At 45.5% G+C, this 26,508-nt stretch overlaps 1 protein-coding gene across 8 annotated transcripts in view; it reads right to left on the bottom strand.

Moving 5' to 3' along the window:
• SUSD4 (sushi domain containing 4) overlaps positions 1 to 19,637 on the bottom strand; it is a 133,295-nt gene extending 113,658 nt beyond the window's left edge. For 3 of the 8 annotated variants that reach the window (XM_081485688.1, XM_081485685.1, XM_081485689.1), the window contains exons 1-2: positions 19,349 to 19,637; positions 18,553 to 18,738 (exon numbers count right to left, since the gene is read on the bottom strand). In XM_081485688.1, coding sequence (XP_081341814.1) covers positions 18,553 to 18,703 — 151 coding nt within the window. In that variant the 5' untranslated portion in view covers positions 18,704 to 18,738; positions 19,349 to 19,637. The other 5 variants (XM_081485684.1, XM_081485690.1, XM_081485691.1 and 2 more) reach the window with 4 other exon arrangements.
• Positions 19,638 to 26,508: the final 6,871 nt, after the last annotated feature.

The raw sequence follows: 26,508 nt of genomic DNA, 5'->3' as shown, positions 1-26,508 counted from the left end.
CTTAAAGACATAATCAAAGATAGCTTCCTGATACTGTACGTATTAACCCGTCACTTCTCTACAGGCTAATTCCACATGATAATCCAATATTTACCTGACGTAAACTAGGAGTGGGTCCACCAGGTGGCCTGGGGAGCCACCTGCAATTGATTTTTCAGTGATTGACAACTGTAATGGAATAATGGGAGTGTCTAACAGTAGGCTGATTCAGTTAGAGCAAATCTGATGGCCCTGTAATTTGAAAAACTTGGCAAATTTGAACTTCCAGATCATCTTTGGACCCCACTGTCAGACTCTGCGTATGGTTGGTCTGTGTAGAGCAAACCTCAAGAAATATTTGATGAATGACTTCATGACATGCATACATAGGTAAGTGAATGACTTGTAAACCAGCCCCCTAAACACGCATGCACATGCGTGTGCGCATGCGCGCACACACACACACACAAACACACACACAGAGGCAGGTTCACATGGCTTCACCTTGGCTCATAGTGCTGCTTCCTCCCCTTGTGCACCTAACTGCCACTATTCCTTTAGAACTCAGCTCTGCTATCATCTCCTCCTAGAAGCTTTCCCTGATCTTCCCTGCCTTGGATAAGAACTCTGGATTCTCACAATATCTTGCCACTAGAACTTGTCTTCCTTTGACATTTGCTAAGGGTTGAATTGTGCCCACCCCCACAAATTTGTATCTTAAAGCCGAAAACCCCAACATGACTATATTTGGACACAGGGCCTATACAGAAGTTAAATTAAACCTATTAAGGTTAAATGGGGTCAGAAGGATGGGGCCCTAGTCCAATAGGACTGGCATCCTTACAAGAGACACCAGAGTGCTCCCTCTCCTTGGCCTGTCTCTACCCATTGCACACAAACTAAGGAAAAGCCATGTGGTGAGGACATGGATAGAAGGCAGCCATCTGCAAGCTAGGAAGAGAGCCTTCACCAGAAACCAACCCTGCTGGCACCTCGATCTTGGACTTCCAACCTCCAGACCATAAGAAGATAAATTTCTGTTGTTTAAGCCACCCAGTCTATGGTATTTCGTCACAGCAGCTCAAGCAAATGGTCAACAGTACAAATGCACAGACACATAACTCTTTGAGGGTTGACACTATCTTCTTCCTGTTTATAGTCTTGTTATATAATGTGGTCCTTAAACATAGTAAGTGCTTAATAAATCCCTAATGAGTAAATGTGACAGTGGATAGAGGTAACAGGCGATGAAGACCTCCTACCTTTCTCACCCTTAGACTCTCAGAGCCATGTTTAAATCCCCTAAGGTCAGAGTAGGTGAAACCTTAAACCCTCCAGGTTCTGTCACTCACTGAGGGAGGGATGATATTCAAGGCAAAGCCAGACATCAACCCACTTAGTGTCCTTCTAGCCAATTACTTGCAGCAGTTGCTGCCACCTGCCCAGATGTCAGATGCAAGAGGGAAGAGAGAGTTCAGAAGTAATAAAGTGCTCAACTCAACAACATATTTTATTCATATAAAAGCAGATCCTGGCCGCAGAGTCCTTTAACCTGCTGATTGAGCTAGGTAGGACTCTCTCGGTCAACTGTGCTTTGAGAGATCACCAGGGAAAAGCCTGGTGCCTGCCCTGAAGGAACCTGTAGCCTAGCTGTGAGATCTGCATTAGGAAATATTGTCCGGGTCCTCAGCACCTTCATTAGTCATTAGATTCATGTTTACTGAGTATCTAGAACTCACAGTGCATGGTCAGGTTTAAAAAAAAAGATTAATCAGCTGTGGATCCTAGCTTTCAGGAGCTTTTGTAAGTTAAAAAATACTGATGATGATAAGGACAATGAGGAGACCAGCAGTCAACACAAATGAAATCTCACCACAAGCCAGGCACTGGTCTCTGTACTTTCCATGTATTAACCTATCCACTCCTCACAACAGTTCTAAGATGGGGCTTTTATTATCTCCATTACACAGATGAGGAGACTGAGGCAAAGACAGGTTAAGCAGTTTCCCCCACAACGTATAAAGCAACCAAGCAATAGAGGTGGGATTCAGTCCCAGAGATCTGTCTCCAGACCCCTTGTCCTCAGTGACTAAAAGTGCTACATAAGGAGATGAGAGACTTTCTTCTCCCTCCTCCTTAGAATTGTGGGGCTGGATGGGGTACAGTGTTTTTGCAGGTTGGTAACAGGATATGAGGAGGTGCAGCCACTTAAAGCAGGTGGGGAAGCAGGTGGGGATGTGGGGTGGCTTGCTCAGCGAGGTCCCCTCAGTGCCCATTCTGTCCAGGCAAACTCTGTGGGAGAGCCAAGGGGCTCCATCCAAACCCCCTAACCAACCATCTCCATGGTCTTCCCCAGCTCAACAGCCTACGATTCCAATGCTGTGAGAGTTCTGTTGACAGAGAGGGTTCTCGGAGCTAAGGCAGCCAAGGACTGTCCAAGAGGTCGCAGAAGGTGTGGAAGGGAGATGTAAGCTGTCTCTTCAAGGACAGGAAGGCTCTGGGAAGGTAGAAAGAGGATGGCAGGTAATGTTTCAGGCCTGGGTAAAGGCCAGCCGGAGGGCTACTAACCCTAACCCTAACCCTAATCTTAACCTTAATTTAGGGTTAAATTCTGCCCTACCCTTGTTTTTCCAAGTCAACAGGCCATCTGTAGTGCATCATCTTTCTTCTGGAACACTCAAAAGATACGTGGCCATCTGGCTCTTCAACTTGTACCTTCATCCAGGAATGATATTGGAAAAATAGAGCTTACGTGTACATGGAAGGCCCAAGGAGAAACAGGCTTGCTGCAGCCTCTTGCGTTTCCTTGCACGTTAGCTGATGCTACATCACCGAGAACATGACCCAGTTTAGCAACAACATCAACACATCAAGGACTAGAGAAAATGCCAAGTATTAGAAGACCAAGGTGCGTGGGAGGTGAGATGCACACAAACCATGCCGCAAACTGGAGGTAGAGACCAGTCCACGGCTTTGCTTTTGATTAAAGCCTCTGGTAGCCACACTGCATGAAGGAAAGCAAGAGAGAACAATTTTAACAGCAGCAGCAACAACAGAGTCTTAGAAATCTGCCCTCAAGTGCGGCTGCCCAGGGCACAAAGGTGATCCTCACAGGGACAGGGCAGGTTCACTCCCAGTCTTAGATCCTCTGTGCTTGGGGGAGCCCCCAAGGAACTGGGTCTTCCTTCATCTGGAGGTAACAAAGGGCAAAAGCTCTGAGCTCATTACCATGTAAATGAAAACTACAAGGCAGATTTTCAGCAAAGCCACTCTCAGAGGATAAATGCCCTGCCACCTCATAAAACCATGCAGGACCCTCTTCTATTAATCCAAAGCCCCTGATGGGGCTGTCCTTTAAACGACTCCTTCCCCAAATCAGGACCCGGCATTCCAGGGTTGAGGAGGCTACAGAGAGGTGCCCTCGGCGGCTAACAGGCTTTTTCCCCCAAAGGGCTCTGAGTGGATCGCAAAAGGGATTTCCAGGCATTCTGGCTGAAGACTAGGATCCCACGACCTCCAGCCACAGACTTGCAAAAGCAGCATCCCATCCACAAAACTATAAAGAGATTCCTGAGAATGAGAGACAGCATGCAGCCGAAGGTAAGAGAAGGTGGATAAAGCACTGAGTCCCTGGATCCAGATGCAGTTCTCAATTCATCTTATTGTCCTGAGCCAGAAGATGCTGGCCCAAATGCTTCCAGCAGCAGAAATACCACAGGGAGAAGGGGGAGGCGGAGAGGGACACACACAGACACGCTGCCTTCCAAGACCTCTGAAGCACCTTTAATGAATCCCCTGCCTGCCTCGCGTGTTGAACTGCTTTTTCTAGGGGCGTCTATGAGCACAGTAAAGGGGCTGACTGGGCTTGGGCCAACAGCTCTTGAGAAGTTCCTCTCCGCGGCACAAGGACCTTCTCCATCTCCAGAGGCGACTATTCACTGAATGCACCGGCAGCGGGGCCTGAGCAGATTGGCACGATCCATTTTGCAGCAAAAGAGCTCCTCCAGCCGCCTTGACATCATGTCTGCACAAAATGAGCTTTCACGGAGGTCAGGACCCGCACGTGGGGAGGCGTTTCCATGCTGAGCAGAGCATCTTTCTTTGGGATTTAGGAAAGCGAAAGGGAAAAACTGGCCCTAGGCACAGCAGAGAAGTCTTCTTCCAGACAGGCAGTCCTAACTCCGTCTTGTATTTATAAAACGCCTGTCTTCTGACCCTGCCTTCTCGGAACCTGCACACCTGGCCCCCCGCGAAGTGTAGAGGAACGTGCCTTGTTGCCCCTGATGTACAGATGAAACCAAAGCATGGAGAGGTTAAGTGACTTGCTTCAGAGGTGACAGAGCTGGTCACAGGGGGTGGGGGTGACAGAGGGATCACTCTCTGACAATCGCACCTTTGAAGATTAACTGACAGCCCGAGAAGACTGAATCTTTGAAGGACTGGAGGATAGGGCTGCCAAAGGATGTGTGAAGGAAGGACGTGCATCCGAGGCCGAACCCCGAAGCTCATAAAACATTGCAGCCCAACCCCCAGGAGTTCAGAGGAAGGGGTGACTACAAGGCAGAGACTACAAGGCCATGAGCACTTTCACTGTGCTCACGAACTCCATCCCCTCTGCCCAACATCCCCAAGAGGGGAAACACCCAAAGCCACCAGCCACCCCGGGGCACCTAGTGGCCCTGTCCAGCTCTAGTTCTTGGGTTAGCTCCACCGTCCCCCATGAAGGCTGGAAAAGACAGTGACTCTCCTGCAGTCAAGCCTCAAACATCTCTTTGCAGATTTTCCATCCTCCCAAACAGCCTTCCTCCCTCCTGCCCTGCTCTCCTTTCTGTCCAATGGGTGTGGGTATCCAGAATTCAAAGCACTTAAACATCATCATCCTAATAATAACATAAGATAAAACCTCCTGCCCTCAAAAAGAATCGGTCATCAACAGAATCAAGTTCTGTTGTTGTTATCATTGTTTTATTATTATTACTATTACCAATGTGGCACAACTCCTCACCCTCCTTACTGGCTTCTCCTCTTTAGAATGTGGATGTTTAAACATGGATATTTCCTGGGATTCCTCCTCAGTACCTCTTCTACACTCTCTTCCTGGGAAAGTTAAGCCTCCTCCCCGCCCCCCACCGCCCCCAGCTCCTGCTCATCTCTCCATGTAGCTGATGCAGAGGCCTACATCTCTGGCTCTACTCTCTCTCCTGGGCACCTGAGTTTTCAACTGCCTGATGGACAGATGGTGCCCAAATGTAATTAGCTGGGCATGTGGGTCCAACCTGCCTTTCCAGCCTCCTCTCTTGTCTCTTCTCAATCTATCTGCCCTTTACTAACGCTGTCCTGGGCTAGTCCTTGCTTTTGGTACATATTCTTTCTCAATCTCAGCATCTGAACATTACTCAATCCTCAGCATTACTCAAGACTCTCTCCCGAAAAAAAAAAAAAGGAAAAGCATCTCTCAACGAATACCTTCTATGCCTGGAAAATTATTTTACTGTTCGAGACTTTGCTCAAGTGTTCTTTTCTTTGATAAGCTGTCCCTGCTCCTCCTCCATCCCCAGAGCCTCCAATATAAATCTCCCCCATAGGACCTGCCACAGGAATCATGACAGTGAGGTCTCTACTGGGGCCAAGGACCAGCGACCACCAGGTGATTTCAATACCACACACCTGTCTCAGCATGTGCTACTGGGTGTTGTCATGTATTTGCTATACTATATTCCTTCAAAACAGAGGAAGCTCTTGGTAGGCTAACCCCAGCATAGTCAATGTAGCAAGCATTCATTATTCATGAGCAGTTTGCTGGTGATGATGTTGACATCTGACATAGTTACAATACTTTCCCCTATTCATGCATTTGATTCTCACAACAATTATGGGAGGGAGATGGTCCAAATATTTCACAAATAATGAAACTGAGGCAGCAATTAGGTTACCATCACTAGGCTAGCTGATGACAATAGCAAGGAAAACTGACTGTGTAGTTTCCACTGGACCCTACATGGCTCCAGCTCTTTGCCTCAAGAAATGAAGACAAACCCAAGTCATCATTACCTGCAAAAGAGCACCTCTCATTCTATAAAACAATGGTGTAAACAGATGGGTGTTATTAAAAAAAAAAAACAAACCTGGTCTACCATTTACAACCCAATGGTAAAAATCTGAGCAAGCCCTTTAAAGGATAAATAGAAATAGCAATTCAAAACTATTGAATTGTTCCATACCAGAGGAACTCAAGTTTCTAAAAGATTATTCCCCTCTTTTAAGTATAATTTAAACATAGAGGTGGCCCCAATGAGCCATTGAGTATATGCTGTCATGCATGTGTGTTAAGACGCTTCAGTCGTGTCTGACTCTCTGCAACCCCATGGACTGTAGTCTGCAAGCCTCCTCTGCTCATGCAATTCTCCAGGCAAGAATAATGGAGTGGGTTGCCATACCCTCCCCCAGGGAATTGTCCCAACCTAGGGATCAAATCGGCGTCTCCTGCAGCTCCTGCATTGCAGGAAGATTCTTGATTGCAGGCAGGAAACCCACATGCTGTCATACAACCACTTAAAGTTGCAGATTCCACTCCCAAAAGAAACTGTGAAAATGTATCCTTGGGTTAGATTCTGACACTGAGACTCAGAGTTACCAGAAGCAGTCTAATAGAACATGGAGAGCCTCTCCCAGGATTAACCCTCTAAACCTATCAAGTTTCTACAAAACAAGCAGATTCTGTTTTTTCTGCCTGAAGAGAATCAGAATCTTCTGACTTTAAGTGTTTAGGTTAAGTCCAAAGGATTCTTCTATGTACTGAGACTCTGAAACTGGAAACCAGTTACATCAGTCACAATGTTGCACAACATCCAAATTGTAAAGAATCCACTGTAAGAATGGATTTTCTTTCTTTCTTAAAAGAATCTCTCTCTTGCTGGTTCACCCAATTTAACCACATATATCTTTTAGAAAGGCAACCAAGTCAAAGAAATAAGAAATTTTTGTATTTTGGTTACTTGGAGAAAAAGGTATATTGAACCAGAGTGACCCTCCTTGTTTGGCTCTGCTCCCTCACTGGTAATTCCAAGACAGAGAAGTCACCAATTTCAAACAGAAACATGAGATAACCAGGTTGAACCGTCATTTCCAAAAAAAACCTTACTCATCCTTTCTCTTGAAAAGGTCAATTTACTGAGACAATAATGAAATGAGTACTCACCAAGTTTACCAAGGTCTGCAATTCCTCTCACCTCTAAGGGTAAAATTCCATTTCTGGAGACCAGACGTCTGCTGGATGAACTCACACTTGTGCCCACCCACAGCCCCCTGCCCTCCTGGGGCTACCTGTTTTTTTGCCTTCATGGTGAAGTAACAGGGGTTCTCAAGTTTGGTGTCACTGCCAAATAATGTCAAGAACTATTTTGTTTGACTTCTCTGATGCTCCCAGTTTACCTTGTTTCAGATTAGTAAAGCAATTACAATACTCTCAATTAAGAAGCTATTTTACAATGCACTTTCAATTCCAGTTGGTGCGCAAGTCACTTAATTATTTCTATTTGGTTTTCTTCTTGAGTGGATAACTTCTTTTGTCTTTGAATAGTAGAGCAATCTTTCTCTTAAAGAAGACAAAATATTGGGCCAAGTTCTTCGCTAAAACTTAGTATCATACCATCAAACATGGCTTCCTGGACAGTAGAGTAAGCAGCTCTCAGATAGCATCAACAATCAAACCTTATTCTTACTTCAAAGTTAACTTTTTTGAAGGACCTTTTTGACATGCTCATGATCCTCAGGTATAATTTTTCTTTTTATGTTTTGATATATACTAACTAGATTATCATCATCTGGATTTAGAAAAGGCAGAGGAACCAGAGATCAAATTGCCAACATCTGCTGGATCACAAAAAAAGCAAGACAGTTCCAGAAAAATATCTACTTCTGCTTTATTGACTACACCAAAACCTTTGACTGTGTGGATCACAAAAAACTGTGGAAAATTCTTAAAGAGATGGGAATACCAGACCACCTGACCTGCCTCCTGAGAAATCTGTATGCAGGTCAAGAAGCAACAGTTAGAACCAGATATGGAACAACAGACTGGTTCCAAGTTGGGAAAGGAGTATGTCAAGGCTGTATATTGTCATCCTGTTTATTTAACTTATATGCAGATTACATCATGCAAAATGCAAGGATAGATGCAGCACAAGCTGGAATCAATACTGACAGGAGAAATATCAATAAACTCAGATATGCAGATGACACCATCCTTATGGCAGAAAGCGAAGAGGAACTGAAGAGCCTCTTGACGAAAGTGAAAGAGGAGAGTGAAAAAGCTGGCTTAAAAACTCAACATTCAAAAAACTAAGATCATGGCATCCGGTCCCATCATTTCATGGCAAATCAATGGGGAAACAATGGGAACATTGATAGACTATTTTCTTGGGCTCCAAAATCACGGCAGATGGTGAGTGCAGCCATGAAATTAAAAGACACTTGATCCTTGGAAGAAAAGCTATGACCAACCTAGACAGCATATTAAAAAGCAGAGATATTACTTTGCTGACAAAGGTCTGTCTAGTCAAAGCTACGGTAGTAGCTTTTTCCAGTAGTCATGTATGGATGTAAGAGTTGGACCATAAAGAAAGCTGCGCAGTGAAGAATGGATGCTTTTGAACTGTGGTATTGGAGAAGACTCAAGAGTCCCTTGGGCTGCAAGGAGAGCAAACCAGTCAATCCTAAAGGAAATCAGTCCTGAATATTCATTGGAAGGACTGATGCTGAAGCTGGAGCTCCAATATTTTGGCCACCTGATGCAAAGAACTAACTCATTGGAAAAGACTCTGATGCTGGGAAAGATTGAAGGCAGAAGGAGAAGGGGATGACAGAGGATGAGACGGTTGGACGGCATCACCAACTCGATGGACATGAGTTTGAGTAATTTCCGGGGATTGGTGATGGACAGGGAAGCCTCGTGTGCTGCAGTCCATGAGGTCACAAAAAGTTGAACACGACTGAGCAACTGCACTGAGCTGAACTAGATTATCATGTACATCATATATATGAAAAAACAGTTTTAAAGGCTGGATTTCCCAGGTGGCGCCAGTGGTAAAGAACACGTCTGCCAAGACAGGAGACATAAGACGCAGGTTCAGTCCTGGTTCGGGAAGATCCCCCGGAGGTGGCAAGGCAACCCACTCCAGTATTCTTGCTTGGAGAATCCCACGGACAGAGGAGCCTGGAAGGCTACAGTCCATAGGGTGGTAAAGAGTCAGACATGACTGAAGCAACTTAGCGTGTAGAATGACAAAGAGGAAAGTCTTGACCAACAGGCCTGACTGCTTATTGGTTTTTGTCTATTTGTAGGACCTTAGGAGATTAAACTCCTAGAGAATGTTTCTTCAAATTAAAAAAGAAAAAAAGGACAGAAAAAATCAAAATCTCGTCCTCTCACTGTGTTAAGAAAATTAAAGGTGATGACACATGTAAAGACACCATGCAGACCATAACATTCTAAACATGTATTAGCTAAAATTATGTGGTCAATGCTTGACCACATGACATGGAACAGGACCCCTCCAAAGAATGCTATCTCACTGGGAATGATAAACAGGAGGGGAAGATGAAAGTCTGAAGGCCACCAGCAGAAGGCCCCAGAAACCAGCCCTTTGTTTTTGCACCCTTTGCTCCTCAGGGCAGGTAAGACTTGGAGCATGTCTTGTTCATTCTCACCGCCTTCCTCAGACAGTCACAGAGACAGGAATGGAGATAAAACACATCCTGATGGGTTCAAGAGTGTCTAACCTTTTCCTTTTCTCCATTTGGAGTCAAGGTTTTGGCACTGTGGCTCTCACTTTATCCTGAGTTGGGAGATTCTGTTGTTGTTGATTTGCTTGTATGTTTTCTGCTTTTGAGTCACAACACAAAATGAGTGCCCCTAGAAATGCAAATCAAAATCATACCTGTTTGAATGGCTATTGTTAAAAAAGGATAACAAATAATAAGTGTTGTTAAAGATGGAGAGAAAAGGGAACCATTGCACACTGGTGGTGGTAATGTAAATTGGTGGGTGCAGTCACTGTGAGAAACAGCATTGAGGTTCCTCAAAAAATTAAAAATAGAACTATTACATGATCCAGCTATTCCACTCCTGGGCATATATCCAGAGAAAATGAAAACACTAATTTTAAAAGATATATGCACCCCCATGTTCATAGCAGCATTATTTACAACAGCCAAGATACGGAAGCAACCATAGTGTCCATCAGCAGATGAATGGATAAAGAAGATATGGTGTATAGTCAAATGGCCATCATCAAAAAGTCTACAAACAATAAATGCTAGAGAGGGTGTGGAAAAAAGGGAACCCTCTTGCAATGCTGGTGGGAATGTAAATTGATACAGCCACTATGGAAGACGGTATGTAGATTCCTTAAAAAACTAGGAATAAAACCACCATATGACCTAGCAATCCCACTACTAAGCATGTACCCTGAGGAAACTCAAACTGAAAAAGATACACGTACCCCAATGTTCACTGCAGCACTATTTACTGGAATATGGCCAGCTGGAACATGAAAGCAACCTAGATATCCATCGACAGATGAATGGATAAAGAAGTTGTGGTACATATACACAATGTAATATTACTCAGCCATAAAAAGGAATGCAGTTGAGTCAGTTATAATGAGGTAGATGAACCTAGAGCCTATTATACAGAGTGAAGTAGGTCAGAAAGAGAAATATAAATATTGAATAGTGACACATAAAGATAGAATCTAGAAAGATGGTACTGATGAATTTATTTTCAGGGAAGAAGTGGAGAAATAGACATAGAGAACAGACCTATGGACACAGGGGAGAGGAGAAGAGAGAGGGTCAGAGGTGTGGAGAGAGTAACATGGAAACTTACATTACCATATGTAAAGTAGATAGCCAATGGGAATTTGCTGTATGGCTCAGGGAACTCAAACAGGGGCTCTGTGACAATCTAGAAGGGTGGGGTGGGGAGGGAGATGGCAGGGAGGTTTGGGATGGAGGGGACATGGGTGTACCTATGGCTGATTTTTGTTGATATATGACAGAAAATCACAAAATATTGTAAAGCAATTATCCTTCAATTTAAAAAAAAATTTTAAAAAGAAGATACGGTATATACACCATACAGTACATATAACAGACTATTACTCAGCCATGAAAAAGAATGAAATGTTGCCATTTGCAACAGTATAGGTAAACCTTAGGACACTTTGCTTGGCAATGTAAGTCAGAGAGAAACAAATCTGTACATTTTCATTTATATGTGGAATTTAAAAAATAAAACAAATGAGTATAACAAAACAGAAACAGACATAGATACAGAGAAAAAGCTAGAGGTTACCAGTGCAGGGAAAGACACAACAGGGGATGGGGATTAAGAGGAACAAACTACTAAGCATAAAATAAATAAGATACAAGGATGTGAAGTACAGCACAGGGAATATAGCCAATATTTTATAATAACCTTAAATGAAGTATAATCTAAAAAACTATGAAATCACTGTTACACACCTGAAACTAATGTAACACTGTAAATCAACTATACTTCAATTGGAAAAAAAAAAAAGAGTTCTGTTATATCAAGGTGGATGAGCCAAAGTTCCGAAATATTCAATAACCGGCTTAAAGAGAAATATATGGATTGAAATATAAAAAGCAAAAAATGCATTTAGCGATTAGCTTTTCCATGCTTATGGAGCAAGCTTACAACTAAAAGGATAATCTGGGTCACCATGCCTCACTTTCTAACAGGGTGACCCTGAGAAATAATAGTTCCTACTGCATAGAGCTGTCATGAGGATTAAATGAGTTAATGCATGTAATGTGGAAAACAGCATTGGCACAGAGTAAACACTGTCTAAAGGTTTGCCATTAGTACTATTATAACAATTGACAAATTTTTATCAGCCACTCAGATGTTGGCCACTTTAAAAACTGTCCCATCTTTTTACAATCATTCCTGGTTAGCAACAGTTAAATAGTTTGTTCTTATGAAAACAGACCCGTAAGTTGACAAAATGAGGTATCTGATGCACGAGAATATGCATCTGATGTCTCTGTCCTCAGTGTTGTATTTGGTTTTGGTGAAACGTGACTGTGTTTATAAACAAGTTAGAAAAACCTATTTTTCTGCCCCTTTCTTTCCCTCAATTCAGAGGCAATGATCCCAACTGACCTCTTCAGACATACTACTGCTATGTGTGGTTCTTTCAATTATCAAACACCAAATGAGCTTGCAAAATAAGACAAGGATCAAAGAAGAAGTCTGGAAAAATCACCTTCTTCATCAGTATCAATAAGTAACACTAAATTTTAAACTGAATTAAAAATCTATGTGAAGGGCCTCCCTGGTGGCTCAGTGGTAAAGAATCCATCTGCCAATACAGGCGACACAGGTCCAATCGCTGTCCCTGGTCTGGGAGGATCCCACATGCTGGGATGCAGCTAACCTCATGCACCACAACTACTGAAGCCCAAGTGCCCTAGAGCCCCTGCTCCACAACAAGAGAAGCCCCTGCAATGAGAAGCCTGTGCACTGCAACTAGAGAAAACCCAGGTTCACTGCAACTAGAGAAAAGACCGCACAGCAACAAAGACCCAGCACAGCCAAAAACTAAATAAATAAAATTATATATACATGTATGTATACATATATATGTAAAAGAAAGTCTCAGAAATCATACATATATATATAAAAGAAAGTCTCAGGATCATATATATATAATAAAGTCTCAGAAATCATATATATATAAAAGAAAGTCTCAGAAATAAGCCCATTTAAAAAAAATAGTATGTGAAAAAATAGTTTAATGCAAGCTTCTGCATTCAAATTTTCGAGAAGAAACCAGCCCTTACTTGTCTGTTTCCTAGGGAGCAAGGACTACGTTCCCTTATCTGCACATCCCCCAGGCATGCAAGACATTCACAAAAGATGAATGGATAGAGGGGAAAAACAGAGCTGGCTTCACCCAGAGTACAGAACCCATCAAATTCTTATAATCACAGAATTAAAGAATGTGAGTGATATGGAAGGAGTTGAGCGAAGGAGAAGTTATACCAGTTCCCCAAAGCCACGGAGCTATTTAACAGCAGAGACCGGACTCAATCTGTCACCTCTATAAAGAACACAGAGCTCTCGAGGTGTACAGAGCTTCCCAGCTAAGGGCAAGTCCCCATGGCCTTTTGGAAGCTTTTGAAATATGCCTCTGACACCAGGAAAAGAATCATGTAGGTGCTTTCCTTCACGTATCTAATCAATATTTCCTGGAGAGAGATCTTCACCTACACTCTTTGTTACTCTCAGGAATTAAAGAACCACTGATTCACTCTCCAGCTCACCACTTCAGGCCTCTGAGATGAGAGATTTGCTACTGGCGGTATGAAATCCTTCTCTTGTGTCTCCCAGAGCTTTCAGATTTCACTTCAGGGATGAATCAAAAGCATTCCCATGCTGCTTATATTAGAGTGGCCTTTTGTTAAAGAAACATGCTTTATAGTTTGAGGCACTGGGACTTTTGTTTACAGACCGAATTAAGTACAGGTTGAAATTGTGGCTTTTAGACATAACATTGCAGGAAAAGTTTATGCTCCACAGTGTAAGAAATCTTTCTCAAACTCCAAAGGACTAGCACCTCCAAATCAGTGAGCCAGGCAGACAGCGTTTGTTCCTGTCTCCTGGCACACAGCTCAATGCTACAGACACGTGGCCCAAACAAGACCTCAAGGAGCTTAAGCCAATGGTACTAGTGACGCAACTCTAATATGCAGACAGGGCAGCCCCACAGGGAGTGCCCTGGGTCAGAGACTCGGAAGCAGAGAAAGGAAACAGCACAGCTCAGATGATATTATGTTCCTGCTTTAAACCCTTAGTGGCCCCCACCGCCTGCCGTGTGACACTCAGAATCCTCACTTGGGCTTCCAAGGACACTTACGATAGGCTTCCAATCTATTTGCCCTCTTTACCTGCTGGTTCCCTGCTGGTATACCATGTTCTGGGCTTCGCTGGTGGCTCAGATGGTAAAGAATCTGCCTGCAATGCAGGAGACCCGGGTTCAATCCCTGGGTTGGGATGAACCCCTGGAGAATGGAATGGCTACCCACTCCAGTATTCTTGCCTGGAGAATGCCATGGACAGAGGAGCCTGATGGGCTACAGTCCAAGGGGTCACAGAGAGTCAGACATGACTGAACAACTAACACTTTCACTTTTCATATCATGTTCCAGAAGATCTAGACTGTTCTCTCTCCCTGAATGGTCCAAACATGTCACCAACTCCTTATCGCTGCACAAAATGCCTCTTTTGAGATGTTCTAACCATTCCCTCCCTCAGATCCCATCCTCAGTGCCATTTCTTCCCTGGAAATGTTCCTGAGTTTTCTACCAACCTCCTAGACCACCTCCAAATGGAAGTGGCCTGAACTGCCATGACACTCCTGTACTTTTGTAACTGTCCGTGGTAATTATTTTCTAAGTTGTGCAGCAGTAATTTGCAATCTTTTTTCTTGCTGTCCATCAGCCTTACTGAGCACCTTCTATGTAGGAGATACCATGCTGGGTGCCCGGGACATGAAAAATAGTGTCAAAGTTCTTGCCTTCAGTGGGCTTATGGTCTCATGGATAAGACAACACCATGACAAAGGGTTACACTTAGCTCAGGGGAGAAATGAAATGTGAAAGAGATAATGGCATTTTAAGTTGGGTCTTGAAGAGAAATGTGTTCATTGGGCAAAAAATAGAGAGGAAGGAATGGTTCTTCAAGGTAAAAAGAACATTATATACAGCGGTGCTTGGCACAGGGTAGGGACAAGTGCTCAGTGTTCCCTGAATGAATAAAACAAGTAGGGAAGATTATAGATTGGTTAGTCCCCCTCCTCACTATTGTCTATGTTTACTGAGTGCATTCATGACCCCCATCCATCAGAGAAACCCCAGAAATTAGGTAGCATCATCCTCATTTTACGGATGAGGAAACTGAGGCTTCTAAGACCCAAAGCTGCAAAGCTATCAAGCAGCAGAACTTGGCCACTGTTTCTAATAATATGTTGCTGTTGTTCAGTTGTTCAGTCATGTCTGACTCTTTTGCAACCCTATGGACTGTAGCCCACCAGGCTCCTCAGAACTTGGGATTGCCCAGGCAAGAATACTGGAGTGGTTTGCCATTTTCTTCTCCAGGGGATCTTTTTGATCCAGGGATTGAACCTGTGTCTCTTGCACTGGCAGGTGGATTCCTTACCATTGAGCCACCAGGGAAGTCTTCCTGATAATATAAGGATGTGCTAATGAGTTTGCCTTCAAGAACCTAAACACAAAGCAAATTCTTAGCTCTCTTGCTCTAAACCTGGGTGGACCACTCCAAGCAGTGATCAAATACCCAAATACCATCTCTGGGAACACACACTGAGAAAGAAGAAAGAAGCAGCCAAAGAAGCCATGCTCCATGCAGACTCTGGGCACAGCGAGGTCCTGTGTCTCCCCATGAACCTGGTATTAGTCCTTTCACAGTACATGATGTTAGTGGTCCCAAATGCGGGCACTTTTTCCTTAATATACAAATGACAACCTGGAAAGACCCATCCAAAGGTCCCCTCAGGCCAACTCAGGATCACTAAAGCTCTCCCAGGGCTCCAAGAATTGAATTGACCCTCCATCTTTCTAGGACAAAGCATTTCATTTTCCATGGAGTTCTTTCCCTCCCTTTTCTTCATCTGATCATTTTCTCCATTTTTCCCATTTCAGTTCAGGCTTTTACTGTCATTCTTGTATCGGGCACAAGCTTTTTTTCTTTTTCCTAGCTGAGACTATTATATCTTGCTATTGTCATGTTCCTTTCCATTGAAAGCAATCAAAAATGAAAATCTACATTTCAGAACAGTGTCTATTAAATAGGCACCTTTTATACAGTTGGGGGAAAAAAAAACAGCGCTGAGTTTTAGCACAGAGTTTCAGCTCTGTGTACCACCAAAAGATTAGATACCTGGGTGAGACTCCCCCCCCACCCCTTTCACAGGTCATTTGTATTTGGGTATTGGATAGAGGTGGCAGAAAATCCAGAGTTATCTTAATCCAACTTATCTTAATGAATGCTTTAGTCTAAAGCATTGCTAATCAAAGTGTGGGCTTCCCTTGTGGCTCAGCCGGTATAGAATCCACCTGCAATGCAGGAGAGCTGGGTTTGATCCCTGGGTGGGGAAGATCCCCTGGAGAAGGGAAAGACTACCTACTCCAGTATTCTGGCCTGGAGAATTCCATGGATCAAAGTGTAGTCCTGTGACCAGTAGCAACTGCATCATGTGTGAGCTTGTTGGAAATGGAGACTCTTAGGCCCACCCCAGACCAGCTGAACTAGAATCCGCCTTTTCGCAAGATCCTAGGTGATTTGTATGCACGTGAGAATTTTAGAAGCACTGGTCTGGAATTAAAATGAATTTGATTTAATAAAACCCTCCTGGACCCTCCACGTGGATTTCTTTCCTAAGAAACAAATCTCTGTGTAGTGAACTTCACAAAACATCATCCACCACCTTTCTCCACCCAAATTGTTTATTCATGGAAGAATTATGAAATGATAAATCATCTTCCAGAAATCACACTCTCAGCCTGAGGGGAGTTCCAGATGACACAAAGCTGATGGTCAGCCTTTCTGCAGCATGTGAGAACTAAGAAGGGAGAGGCGACAGGCGACCCTCCTCCCACCTTCTTCGAGGCCCTGGATCTTTTTGAGGAAATCTTCGCCTCTCAGAAGAGAGAAGTGAAAGACGTGTTGTACAGTCACATGGGTGACTAATGTAGGAGACTGGGGAGGCTGTGCTGTGTCTGCAGATCTGAGATCCTTGGAGGGGATGCTCTGTAAACACAAATGGCAGAACCAAGGGCCAGCCTTCAAATCCAGGCTGTGCTTGGACTTCACACTTCCAATAACAACAGTCCAGAGACAGGTACATGAACCCTCATTAACCTGTCATCTAGATCAGAGAAAGGGATGGAGAAAACGGAGAATCAGGTGGCCCTGGTTTGAGGAAACAACGAGCCAGAACTGGAGGCAAGAGGAGAAAAGAGGGGAGGTAATGACCCAGCCCTGCTCAAGGCTGTCCTGCCCACCTGGTCCTACTCACCCTCCAAGCGGAGCGAAAGCCCACGGCAGAAGAGGCTGTCACCAGAGCCCAGGCAGGCCATACGGGTGCTGGCCTAGCATCTCTGTTGACTTTGTCCTCTATGAAGAGGACACCTGCCTCAGAGACTTTTCTATTAAAAAAAAAAAAAAAGACCACCAAAAAAGTTACCTCTTGTTGAAAAACCGAAACCCAAACTTAACCAGGTCCCTCATCTAAACCAAGTGTCTTCTCACTAATTCCCATAGACAGGCACATCACAAGAAGCTCCTTTAGACTCTGGGCATCTTTCAGACCTCTAAGTGCAGCACCTAAGTTACCTATTACTCTGTGTTAAAGCCCAACTTGGTATTCCCCTCCCCACTTCTGCTAATTTTTCACTCCTTATTTCCATCTTCACCTTTGAATTCTCTAAAACAGCAATATTTTAAAACACTCAGATGGTTTACTTACATCATTCAATACCTGCTTTTCCAGCAATTATGATTTATTCATGTATTAACAGCTTGTCAGCTCCAGACACACGATTCTGCCCTTTTAACATGCCCATATCAGCAAGCTCTCATAGAGAATCTGAAACGGACAGCAATGAGCAGTGGAGGCAGAAAGAATCTTAGGCTCTGAAATTTAGACAGGAATGCCATCGGTCTTCCTCTACCATAGCCAAAAGAGAGCCCTGTCCCCCAGAGCCGAGTATGTTAGAGATTAACCACCTATGGGGACTGAGGCTCTGAATCTGATTTCAGCTAACTTCCACTTCACAGGAAAGCACTCGGCTTTACTTGCCCTGTAAATCGGGCCTGAATGAGCCGAGCAATCCTCCAGAAACACATCTGAAGGAAGACCTCTGCATCCCCTCCCCAACCCCAGCACGCACGGGCATGCCCGAACACTCCACCTCCCAAGGCGAGAGAAAGTTAACTTTCAAATAAACCTGTCCTGCAGCCAGTCTGGCCACGTTTCCAGACCCGTCACATTCATAAAGGTTGTCCTTTGCAACTCTCGCCTAAATCCAGAAGCTGAAATCTGACCTCTGCCTCCTGAGGGCACAAAGGTCCACAAACTTTACTCCTTTACCACATACGCACCACTTTCTCTCTCTTCCTCTCTCTCTCTCAGTTTCTCTTTGGTCAAAGTGAAAATAATGGGCCAGGCTTATTGTCTTTCCTTCGGAGAAGCCAGGCTGGGTGGCTAGTGGGAAGCTCCAGACAGAATGTGGGTGTGTGAATCTGTGCAGGCTCCACAGAGGAATTTTCTGGGAACTCCAGGGGTTTTGAATGAAGAAGGGTGGTCTCGGGCTGGGACACAGGGGCTCCTCAGGTTCTCCGGTACCCCCAGAAGTCTGGGGGGTTGGAGGGGGGTGGGGACTGGCGGGGCCAGGGCTGTCCTGCCAGCCAGGCTCCCCCACCCTGCCATCCCAGGCCCTCCCGACCACCGCGGGGTCACTTACCGCCCGTGAGCTGTGCAGGGCCGAAGCACAGCGCCAGCTGAAACCACAGGATCACGGCCAAGAGTCTCTGGGGGGATTGAGGCTGCTGCTGCTGCTGCTGCTGCTGCTCTAAAAATCCATCTCCATTGCTCGGGTTCATTCCATGATACATCTTTCATCCACAGAGGGCATCCGGCTTGCAAGAGTCTGCAACCAGGAGCGAACACGACAATACCCAAGGCTGCCGGGGCTCGGGGGCCACGCTCCCCCCGCCGCCTCTCCGCCCTGGGACCCGGAGCCTCTGTTTCCCCGGCTCCATCCCCTTTCCTCCCCCGCACGGGCCCCCGCCCCCTTTCCCACGGCGAGATTTCCCCCCCACACACACAGCGCGGGGTACACTTAGTAACAGCCGCCGCGGGATGCTGCGCGTGCAGTAGGGGTGGAGGAGGGGAGGGAGGGCAGGGGTTAGCGCACATTGGCTCTGCGCCGGTCCCCGGGATTCAGCGGCTGTGGCCGCGACAGGAAAGTCTAAAGCCTTTCAGCCTCTCGAGGCTGAAAAAACACTTTTCCCTGGGCCTATACATTTCACTCTTAGGGATCTCATGATGTGGCCACCGGATCCCCCCAGCTACTTCTCTGGTTTTCCCCAGGATCGGGATGGGTCCTATTGCCCAGTCCCCAGTGAGATTTCTCTGCGCTGTCAGAAACAAAAAAAAAATTCCTCCCTCGGGGAGCGGAACCAGGCACCAACTCCCCCTCCTCGGCCTGCGCGCGCCTCCCCGGGATGGAAAGCCCCTTCCAGGGCTCTCGGTCTTACCTGTGGGTCTCATGCATGCAGCTTCCTTCCCTCCGCCTCCTCCCCCCGCCAGTCTAACCCGCATCTGTGCGCGACCTCTGCTGCCGCCGCTGCGCGAGCGAGCGAGACGGAAGCCTCGGCGGCGGCGGCGGCAGTGGCGGCGCCCGGCTCCAGCTCCCCCCGCCCGCGATCTCCCTCCCCAGGCTCCCGGAGCGGACGGGTGCGGGGGTTGGGGGCGGGGGGGCGGGAGGATGGCAGCCCGGCCGCGCGCCCCCGAGGAGGCGCCCGCGCGCCCGCTACCTGAGCTCGCGAGCGCGCGGCGGCGGCGGCGCGGAAAGAGGGAGGTGGCGGGGGCGGGGCGGAGGCGCGCAGCCGGGGCACGCACGCGGGCACGCGCCTCGCAGACCCAGCCGGCGCCGCGGCTGGGGAAGGGGCCCCGCGAGCGCGGGGAGGGGGAAACGGCCCGCCGTCGCAGCTGCCGCGACCAATGGGAAGCCCGCGCGCCTGCACCTGTCGGGACGCCAGGCGCCTGGCGGATGGTTCCCACATGCCTATGGCCGGGTCGCCCCTTCGCTGGCGCAGGACCACGGCGGTCCCCGCCTGGGCTACGCGCGAGTCCCGGTGGCCGCCGCGGCCTCCGCGCGTCCTCCCGTGCCCCCAACGCGCCTGCTCGGCGTGGGAGAGCGCCCCGCTTTAGGCTACTGCCGCGGTGGTGGCTCCGATCCGTGGGACAAGAGTGCGCAGCCCGGCCGGTCCTCACCCCAGGATCCTCACCACCGACCGGGTTCACGTGGGCAGGGAGGGGAGGTGGCCAGTTGCCAAAGTCTCTTCTTTTCCAGCGTTTAGCCCGCCCCACCCCTCCCACCCGCCCCCAACCGCGTCCCACCAAGGCTCTGCGTGTCCCCTCGGAGCCCGAATGACACTCTTCTCCCTCCGTGGCTCCCTTGTATTTGCTTTTTTGCGAGTCGCGGGCGTAGTGCGCGAGGACTCTTAGCCTGTCTTGGAGATGCGCTGGTCCCTCGGAACCTCCGCCGGGCGCGCAGAAGGTTGAGTACGGAGGAGTGGGCGGGGGGGTGGGGTGGAGGCTTCGGGGGCCGTGGATCGGAACCCAAGGGGGTCAAGGGTGTTTGCCCTCCCAGCCCGCGGTGGGGAGAGTTCGCCTCGTCGGTGCTGTCTCGGTGAGGGTTTCGGTGCCCGAGACCACCCCGTAGCCGGAGGCGACTCACTCCGCACTGCTTCTGACCGCCCGCTGTCCCTGCGCGACACTGGTCTCTCTCAGCCTGCCTGGCTTCGAGGCCGACGTTCCGGCCACGGTAGTTAAGGGGTGTGAGCTAATGAGATGGTGCTGGCAGGCATCACTTTACTGCCAGCGGCACCCCATTATTCTGTAGCAATTTGTGGATAGGAAAACCATGTTTCAGATACCTCTACCAAATTTCATCCTTTGCTTCTATCGGCTTTCCCCAAATCTCACATACTGTTGGTAGTTGGGAAATTACAACTTTCACTCTGTCCACTCTTACTGGGAGTCATTTTAACAAATTCTTTCAGGATAGATTAACTTTTAGTAGATAAATCAAAGTCTGGTGTGTGTTGTGGGGTGGTTTTTTTGTTTTGTTTTGTTTTTGCTTTGTAAAACTGAGATAGCCACTTTGCACAGAATAAGATTTTCACGAGCACAAGTTGGTTTCTGCTAAATCTTGTGCTTTGGGGCTCCAGAATCTTAGTTGTGTACCCAGTGCTTCCAAGGTCCTATGACTGACCTCTAGAGTCTGAATATTTGTTTTTCTCAGTAAATTTTTTAAAGCTTTCTAATAAGCCATCAAATCAACAAAGCTCAAACACATTTGTTGATCAAGGGCATGTCTTTACAATCATAAGAGATACGTCTAAGCATTATTGAGATATGTTCTCCAGCCGGTAAGTACAATCATTTTGTACACAGAATATCAGGATTGAAAGAAACATCCAAGTGTAGCTGGTACAATCGCAGGACCTAAGCTTGAGTCCTCTCCCTGACATTTCTACTAAGTGGTCCCCTAGCCTCATGGAATGCCTGAGGAAACCTGTTATATTTGCCCGCAGCTCTCTTAGAAAAGCCCTGTTTGTACTGAACTGAAACCTACCTGCCTGACACTTTTACACACTGGTTCTAGCTCTCCCACTTGGTTCCACACAGCTAAATGGAGCTCCTCTTCCTTAAGACAGTGCTTTATCCATTTGGAGATGGCTTTATGGCCCCTTGAATCTTCCCTTCTCCAGGTTTAAACTTAGCTACTTTGCAAAGTGTGACCAATTCCTGAAGAAAGTAAACTAGAGCCCAACCCCCACAACCCTCCTTTATGGGCTCTCACGCTTACAGTCCCTATCCACCTGCCATAATCACCCCAGGGCCAGGTACCAGCCCCTATGGCTCAAAGCATACCACAGTTATTAAAACTAGCCTGTTATAAACTTGTTTACCCACTCACCTCTTCCTTCTCATGAAAACCACACATTCCCTACTGTTCCCCTCACTTCCTCTGCCTCCTGATTGGCCCTGGTGCTTCTCCAAGTGGCCCTGTTTCTAGGGAATTGTGAGCAATAAAAACAAAAACTTCTTTCCTGACAGTAATTTCCATGTCTGCATGTCTTACCATACCTGATTAAAATGAAGCCTGGATGCCCTTAAATCATGCTCTACTTAGAGGAGGTATATGGCTTTGCAGAGGCACCACTCACTATTATTCCTTAAAGAAGCTTTAGGAAGTTCACCTCAAACACTTCACCCACTAAGCAAAGATGATGTCAGTACTTACCTCATACAACTGCTGAGAGACTTAAATGAGATCACAGCTAGAAAGTACCTGAAGAGCACCCAGGACCTAGTCAGTACTAAGGCAAGCACATCCAAGGATGCTTAATGTAGATATTAATGATGGTAAATTGGAAACACCTTGAATAAAGGAATGGATAAATGAATTGTGGTACAGTCACACTGAGGAACGGTATGTAGCCACTAGGTATAAACTAGATCTCCATACAGGACCATGGAGAGCTCTATGAAGCATTTTGGGTGAAACAAGCAAATTGTGGGACAAAATGGACAGTAAAAGATAATTTATAGAAAAACAATACCATAGATTTTCTATCAACTAATGTAAACAAAATGAGAAAATGTCTGAAAGGATGCACAGAAGACAGTGGTGAGAGCAAATGGAATTTTGGGGGGAGTGATCAAAGAATAATTTTGTTTCTATAATTCATATTTTGTTTTCATTATTTATTTGCATATAATTTTGGTTAGAAGACTATTATGTATTGCTTATATAATTAAAAATTAATTTGCAATGCAAAAGAAAAGATAGGAGGGTAAAAGATAAACATAGAAGGGGAGAAGGTAGAATGAACCTGGGGCTTAAGGACATGAAGTTAACTTTGAGAATACTATGCATTGATGGTATGTTTTGAAGCTAGAGATAATGGAGATTTGTCTACATAGGGCATCCTTTGACTGAAGCTTTTTCTTGGACAGGAGTGAAAGGATGTCCAGTAAAGGTTAACTGCTACACTAGTTTGACATTTTTAAATAGAACAACTCTGAGCTCCTCTCCTCATAAAGATTATTGAGATAGTGGCTTCGCCTATCTCTTTGGACAATTCCTTATTCCACACTATATCCCTAGCAATAGGTTGATTGTTTTCCTGTAATAATTATAGTAGGCTAAACTGCCACAACCAATAAGCCAAAACAAGGAACGGTTCCAACATAATAGAAGTTCCTTTCTCTTCATAGGATAGTTCAGGGCACTGTCAGTGAGGTAGAAATGCGAGAGTTAGAGAAAGCCACTCAAGACCAGGCAGAAAGTACCTTTGTCATCTTCAATATAGTTTCCAAGAGACTCTGATCACTGCCATTTCAGCTGTTTCATGATTTAAAGATGGTGAGACCCAGCAATGACACTTGGCCATATGAAAGGTAGAATTCTCTGTTACTTACTTAGAGCTCTTAATGAGAGAAAGTTGTTAAGCAGGGCCACACAGGCGGTTGTATCCAGGGACAGAGTAACAGCAAACTGGGTTCTATGGGGCAACTGATGTATGCTAAGTTGCAGGGGCAGGGAGTGAGTTAGCTAGTTTTCATGGAATCCCTGTAGACTGGCTGCTTTGAATAATTTGGTGGGATGGGAAGGCTCTGGGCATCAGGGTCATACCTGGTTGTCTGGTACCTGACTCTGGGGCAATAAGGGTGTATGTTTGGTGGTCCCAGCATGTCAGGGCCCAACAAATGAAGTGATTTGGAATATGGAGTTGATTGACTGCCTAAGAAGGCAATTCTAGATCAGCTCTATTCAGGGCTTCAAAACCAGGCCAAGAGAGTACAATTTAAAAAAATTTGTTGTTGTTGTTTATATCAGCCCATAGGGGAAGGAGGGGAAGGCTTAGGGTTCAGGCCTGAAAGTGGTCCACATCTTCTCTGCCAACATTCCATTGGCCAGAATTAGGTCACATGGCCAGCTAGTCACATGCTTTCATGAAAGTGCAAAGGGCACTGGGAAATGTAGTCCCAGGGAAAGATGCTTCTAGAGAAGGAAAGGTCAGATTTCAACAGTCCACTAGCAGTCTCTGCCAAAAGTCTGTAAATTAATCTGAACTCACGTATTTCTTTACTTCCCTCGCCTTGTTTTCTTAATAAGTGTTTCACCTGCTTTCTTGGTAAGCTGCTTCAGGGCAAAGACCATCATGTTCTCTTGCTTTTGATTCTTCCTCAGCAATTAATTCTGGACCCAGTGGGCTTCTCACTAAAACAAGCCTTAAGCAATTTCAATATGAAAAGACATAACTGCCACTTAAGAGTCAGCCATAAATATCTGATTCTTTGAATATAATTTCAGTTAGTAAAATGTAAATCACTTGCAGGGAGTGGGGTGGGGAAGAACAGCAGCAGAAATATTATCTGGGCCTTTGGCTTTTTTTATTTAATTTTGAGTAGGATAAACTTCAATAACTTTAAGCTTTGACCTCTACATAGCAGTATTTGGTTCTTGGATTAAATCAAACAAGTGTTGCTAATGAGATGGTTTACCAGTATCACCACCTATAGTCAAATTTTCCATTTAATAGACTATTAGATAAAGGTAAACCGATGCTTTCAGGAACACTTTCAGCAGTTAATTACATTAAGAATGTTATTTTCCTGACCTTTTTATCTTGCCTAATCTTCTATAACCTTGTCTTTTATCTTGGTTTCTTAAAGATGCTTGCCTTTAAAACCACTGTCAACTTAGCATGAACATTTTCTTCAGGAAGGCTAACACTTCATGACACCAGGAAAGGGGTGGGAGAAAACAAGCCTCACTATGGAATCACTTATTCAACGTTCATCCAGCACTGACTGAGCACTTAAGACATGCTGAACACAATGCAAATCCATAAAAAATGCAAATGGATATCATTTCAGCCTTTAAGGGGCTCACAGTTATGAACCTAAACCTATACTTTTTCTACATAAAATTTTTTTATTCAGTTACCCCTTCGTTCAACAAATATATCTTGGGTCCTCCTCTGTGTAGATTTGTCCTCTAGCAACTGGAAACACAGACTTGAACAAAACAAAGATACCTGCCTTCCTGGAGTTTACATTGAAGGTGAGGGAGGTAGGCAGTTATTTACCCCTGCTCCCCACTCTTCCAACCTAGAGGTGATTTTCTTTACCGGTGAAGTCCCCCTGATATTTTCGTATCTTTTTTCTGGCAATTGCTACTCTCTACCAGAGTCGACAAAGAGCAGGAACTAGGTCTTAATCTTGACATCCACCACCAAGATGTCTAGGACAGAGTTAATAATGTGTACAGCTCAATAAATGAACAGTGAGTACATATTTTCACAGAAGTACAACCAATATAGCTAAAACTGGTGAAGTCCCACAGGAAGCTGAAAATTCCTTTTTCCTATCTGTTATCTAAAGGCAACAAAGTAACACAATGAGGTTTGCACCCACACTCTCCCCCTACCTTCTCCTAACCTGGTTTGGGGACTGGCTTGAAAGGGTGCAGGCATGGACTATATCTACCATTGCAGACTACATCACATTTACCAATTCAGACTACATCACAAGTAAATTTTGCAAGGTGGTTTATAGTATGTTTTTGATTATTCTCAAGGGAAACTTTTAATTCTATAGGGGTCATAATAGTATGAGAAAAGATATAGACCCCTTTGAGGCATGTTTAGGAAATTATGGATAATGCCTTGTTCCTAGAGAGTATGTGTGTTTAGAGGTAAATTAAGAGATGGTAGAACATCCCATTAGGGCCACACTGTTGAGTATTTTACATGCCATTCCAGGAGTTTAAACTTTATTCAGAAGAAAACGAGAGTCATCAAAGGATCAAAGCTTGGAATGGAAGAAGTTGTAGGGAAAGAATAGAGTGAGAAAATGGGGCAGCTGTCCCAATAAGCTGTAATGAGGTATGAACCAGAGGGGTGGCAGTCACCATGGGAGGCTCTGAAGAGGAGACTGTCAGATTTTAGGGACCAGGATGTGTGGAGGGCAAGGAAAAAGAGGACACAAGGATGCTATCAAGATTCAGAGCCTAGGAGACTAAGCTATAAATTGCTATCAAAAATAGGGAACATAAATGCAAAGGTTTTGTGAGGATAGCTATGAGTTCCATGTTGGACACAGTGAGTTTGATTTGCTGAAAAGAAATATTGATGCATATGGAGATATCAGGCAGGCAGTTGGAAAACAGGCCTAAGGAGCATTTTTTGAAAATTATTTTGTTTATTTGTTTATTGTTGGCTGTGCTGGGTCTTTGTTGCTGCAGAGGCTGTTTCCTTGTTGAGGCAAGTGGAGGCTACTCTCTAGCTGTGGTGTGAGGGCTTGAGGGCTTATTGCTGTGGCTTCTCTTGTTGTGGCGCATGGGCTCTAGGGCACTTGGGCTCAGTAGTTGCAGCTCCCGGGCTCTAGAGCACAGGCTCAATAGCTGTGGTGCATGGGTTTAGCTGCTCTGTGGCATGTGGGATCTTGTCGGATCAGGGACCAAACCCATGTCTCCTGCATTGGCAGAAGGATTCTTTACCACTGAGACACCAGAGCAGCCCAGCTTAGGGGTTTTGAAGAGGGCTTGGAGTGGAAGAAGTGGGTCCATGGGTTTCTCCAAGGTTGTCTGTTCAAGTCACAGAACAGATGTACCTGA

This window comes from Giraffa tippelskirchi, chromosome 5, assembly GCF_054371585.1.
Source record: "Giraffa tippelskirchi isolate mGirTip1 chromosome 5, T2T-mGirTip1v1.2.pri, whole genome shotgun sequence".
In the NCBI taxonomy this organism is placed as follows: domain Eukaryota; kingdom Metazoa; phylum Chordata; class Mammalia; order Artiodactyla; family Giraffidae; genus Giraffa; species Giraffa tippelskirchi.
The sequence above is the reverse complement of the archived record's forward strand: the minus strand, read 5'-3'. Positions and strand labels throughout refer to the sequence as shown.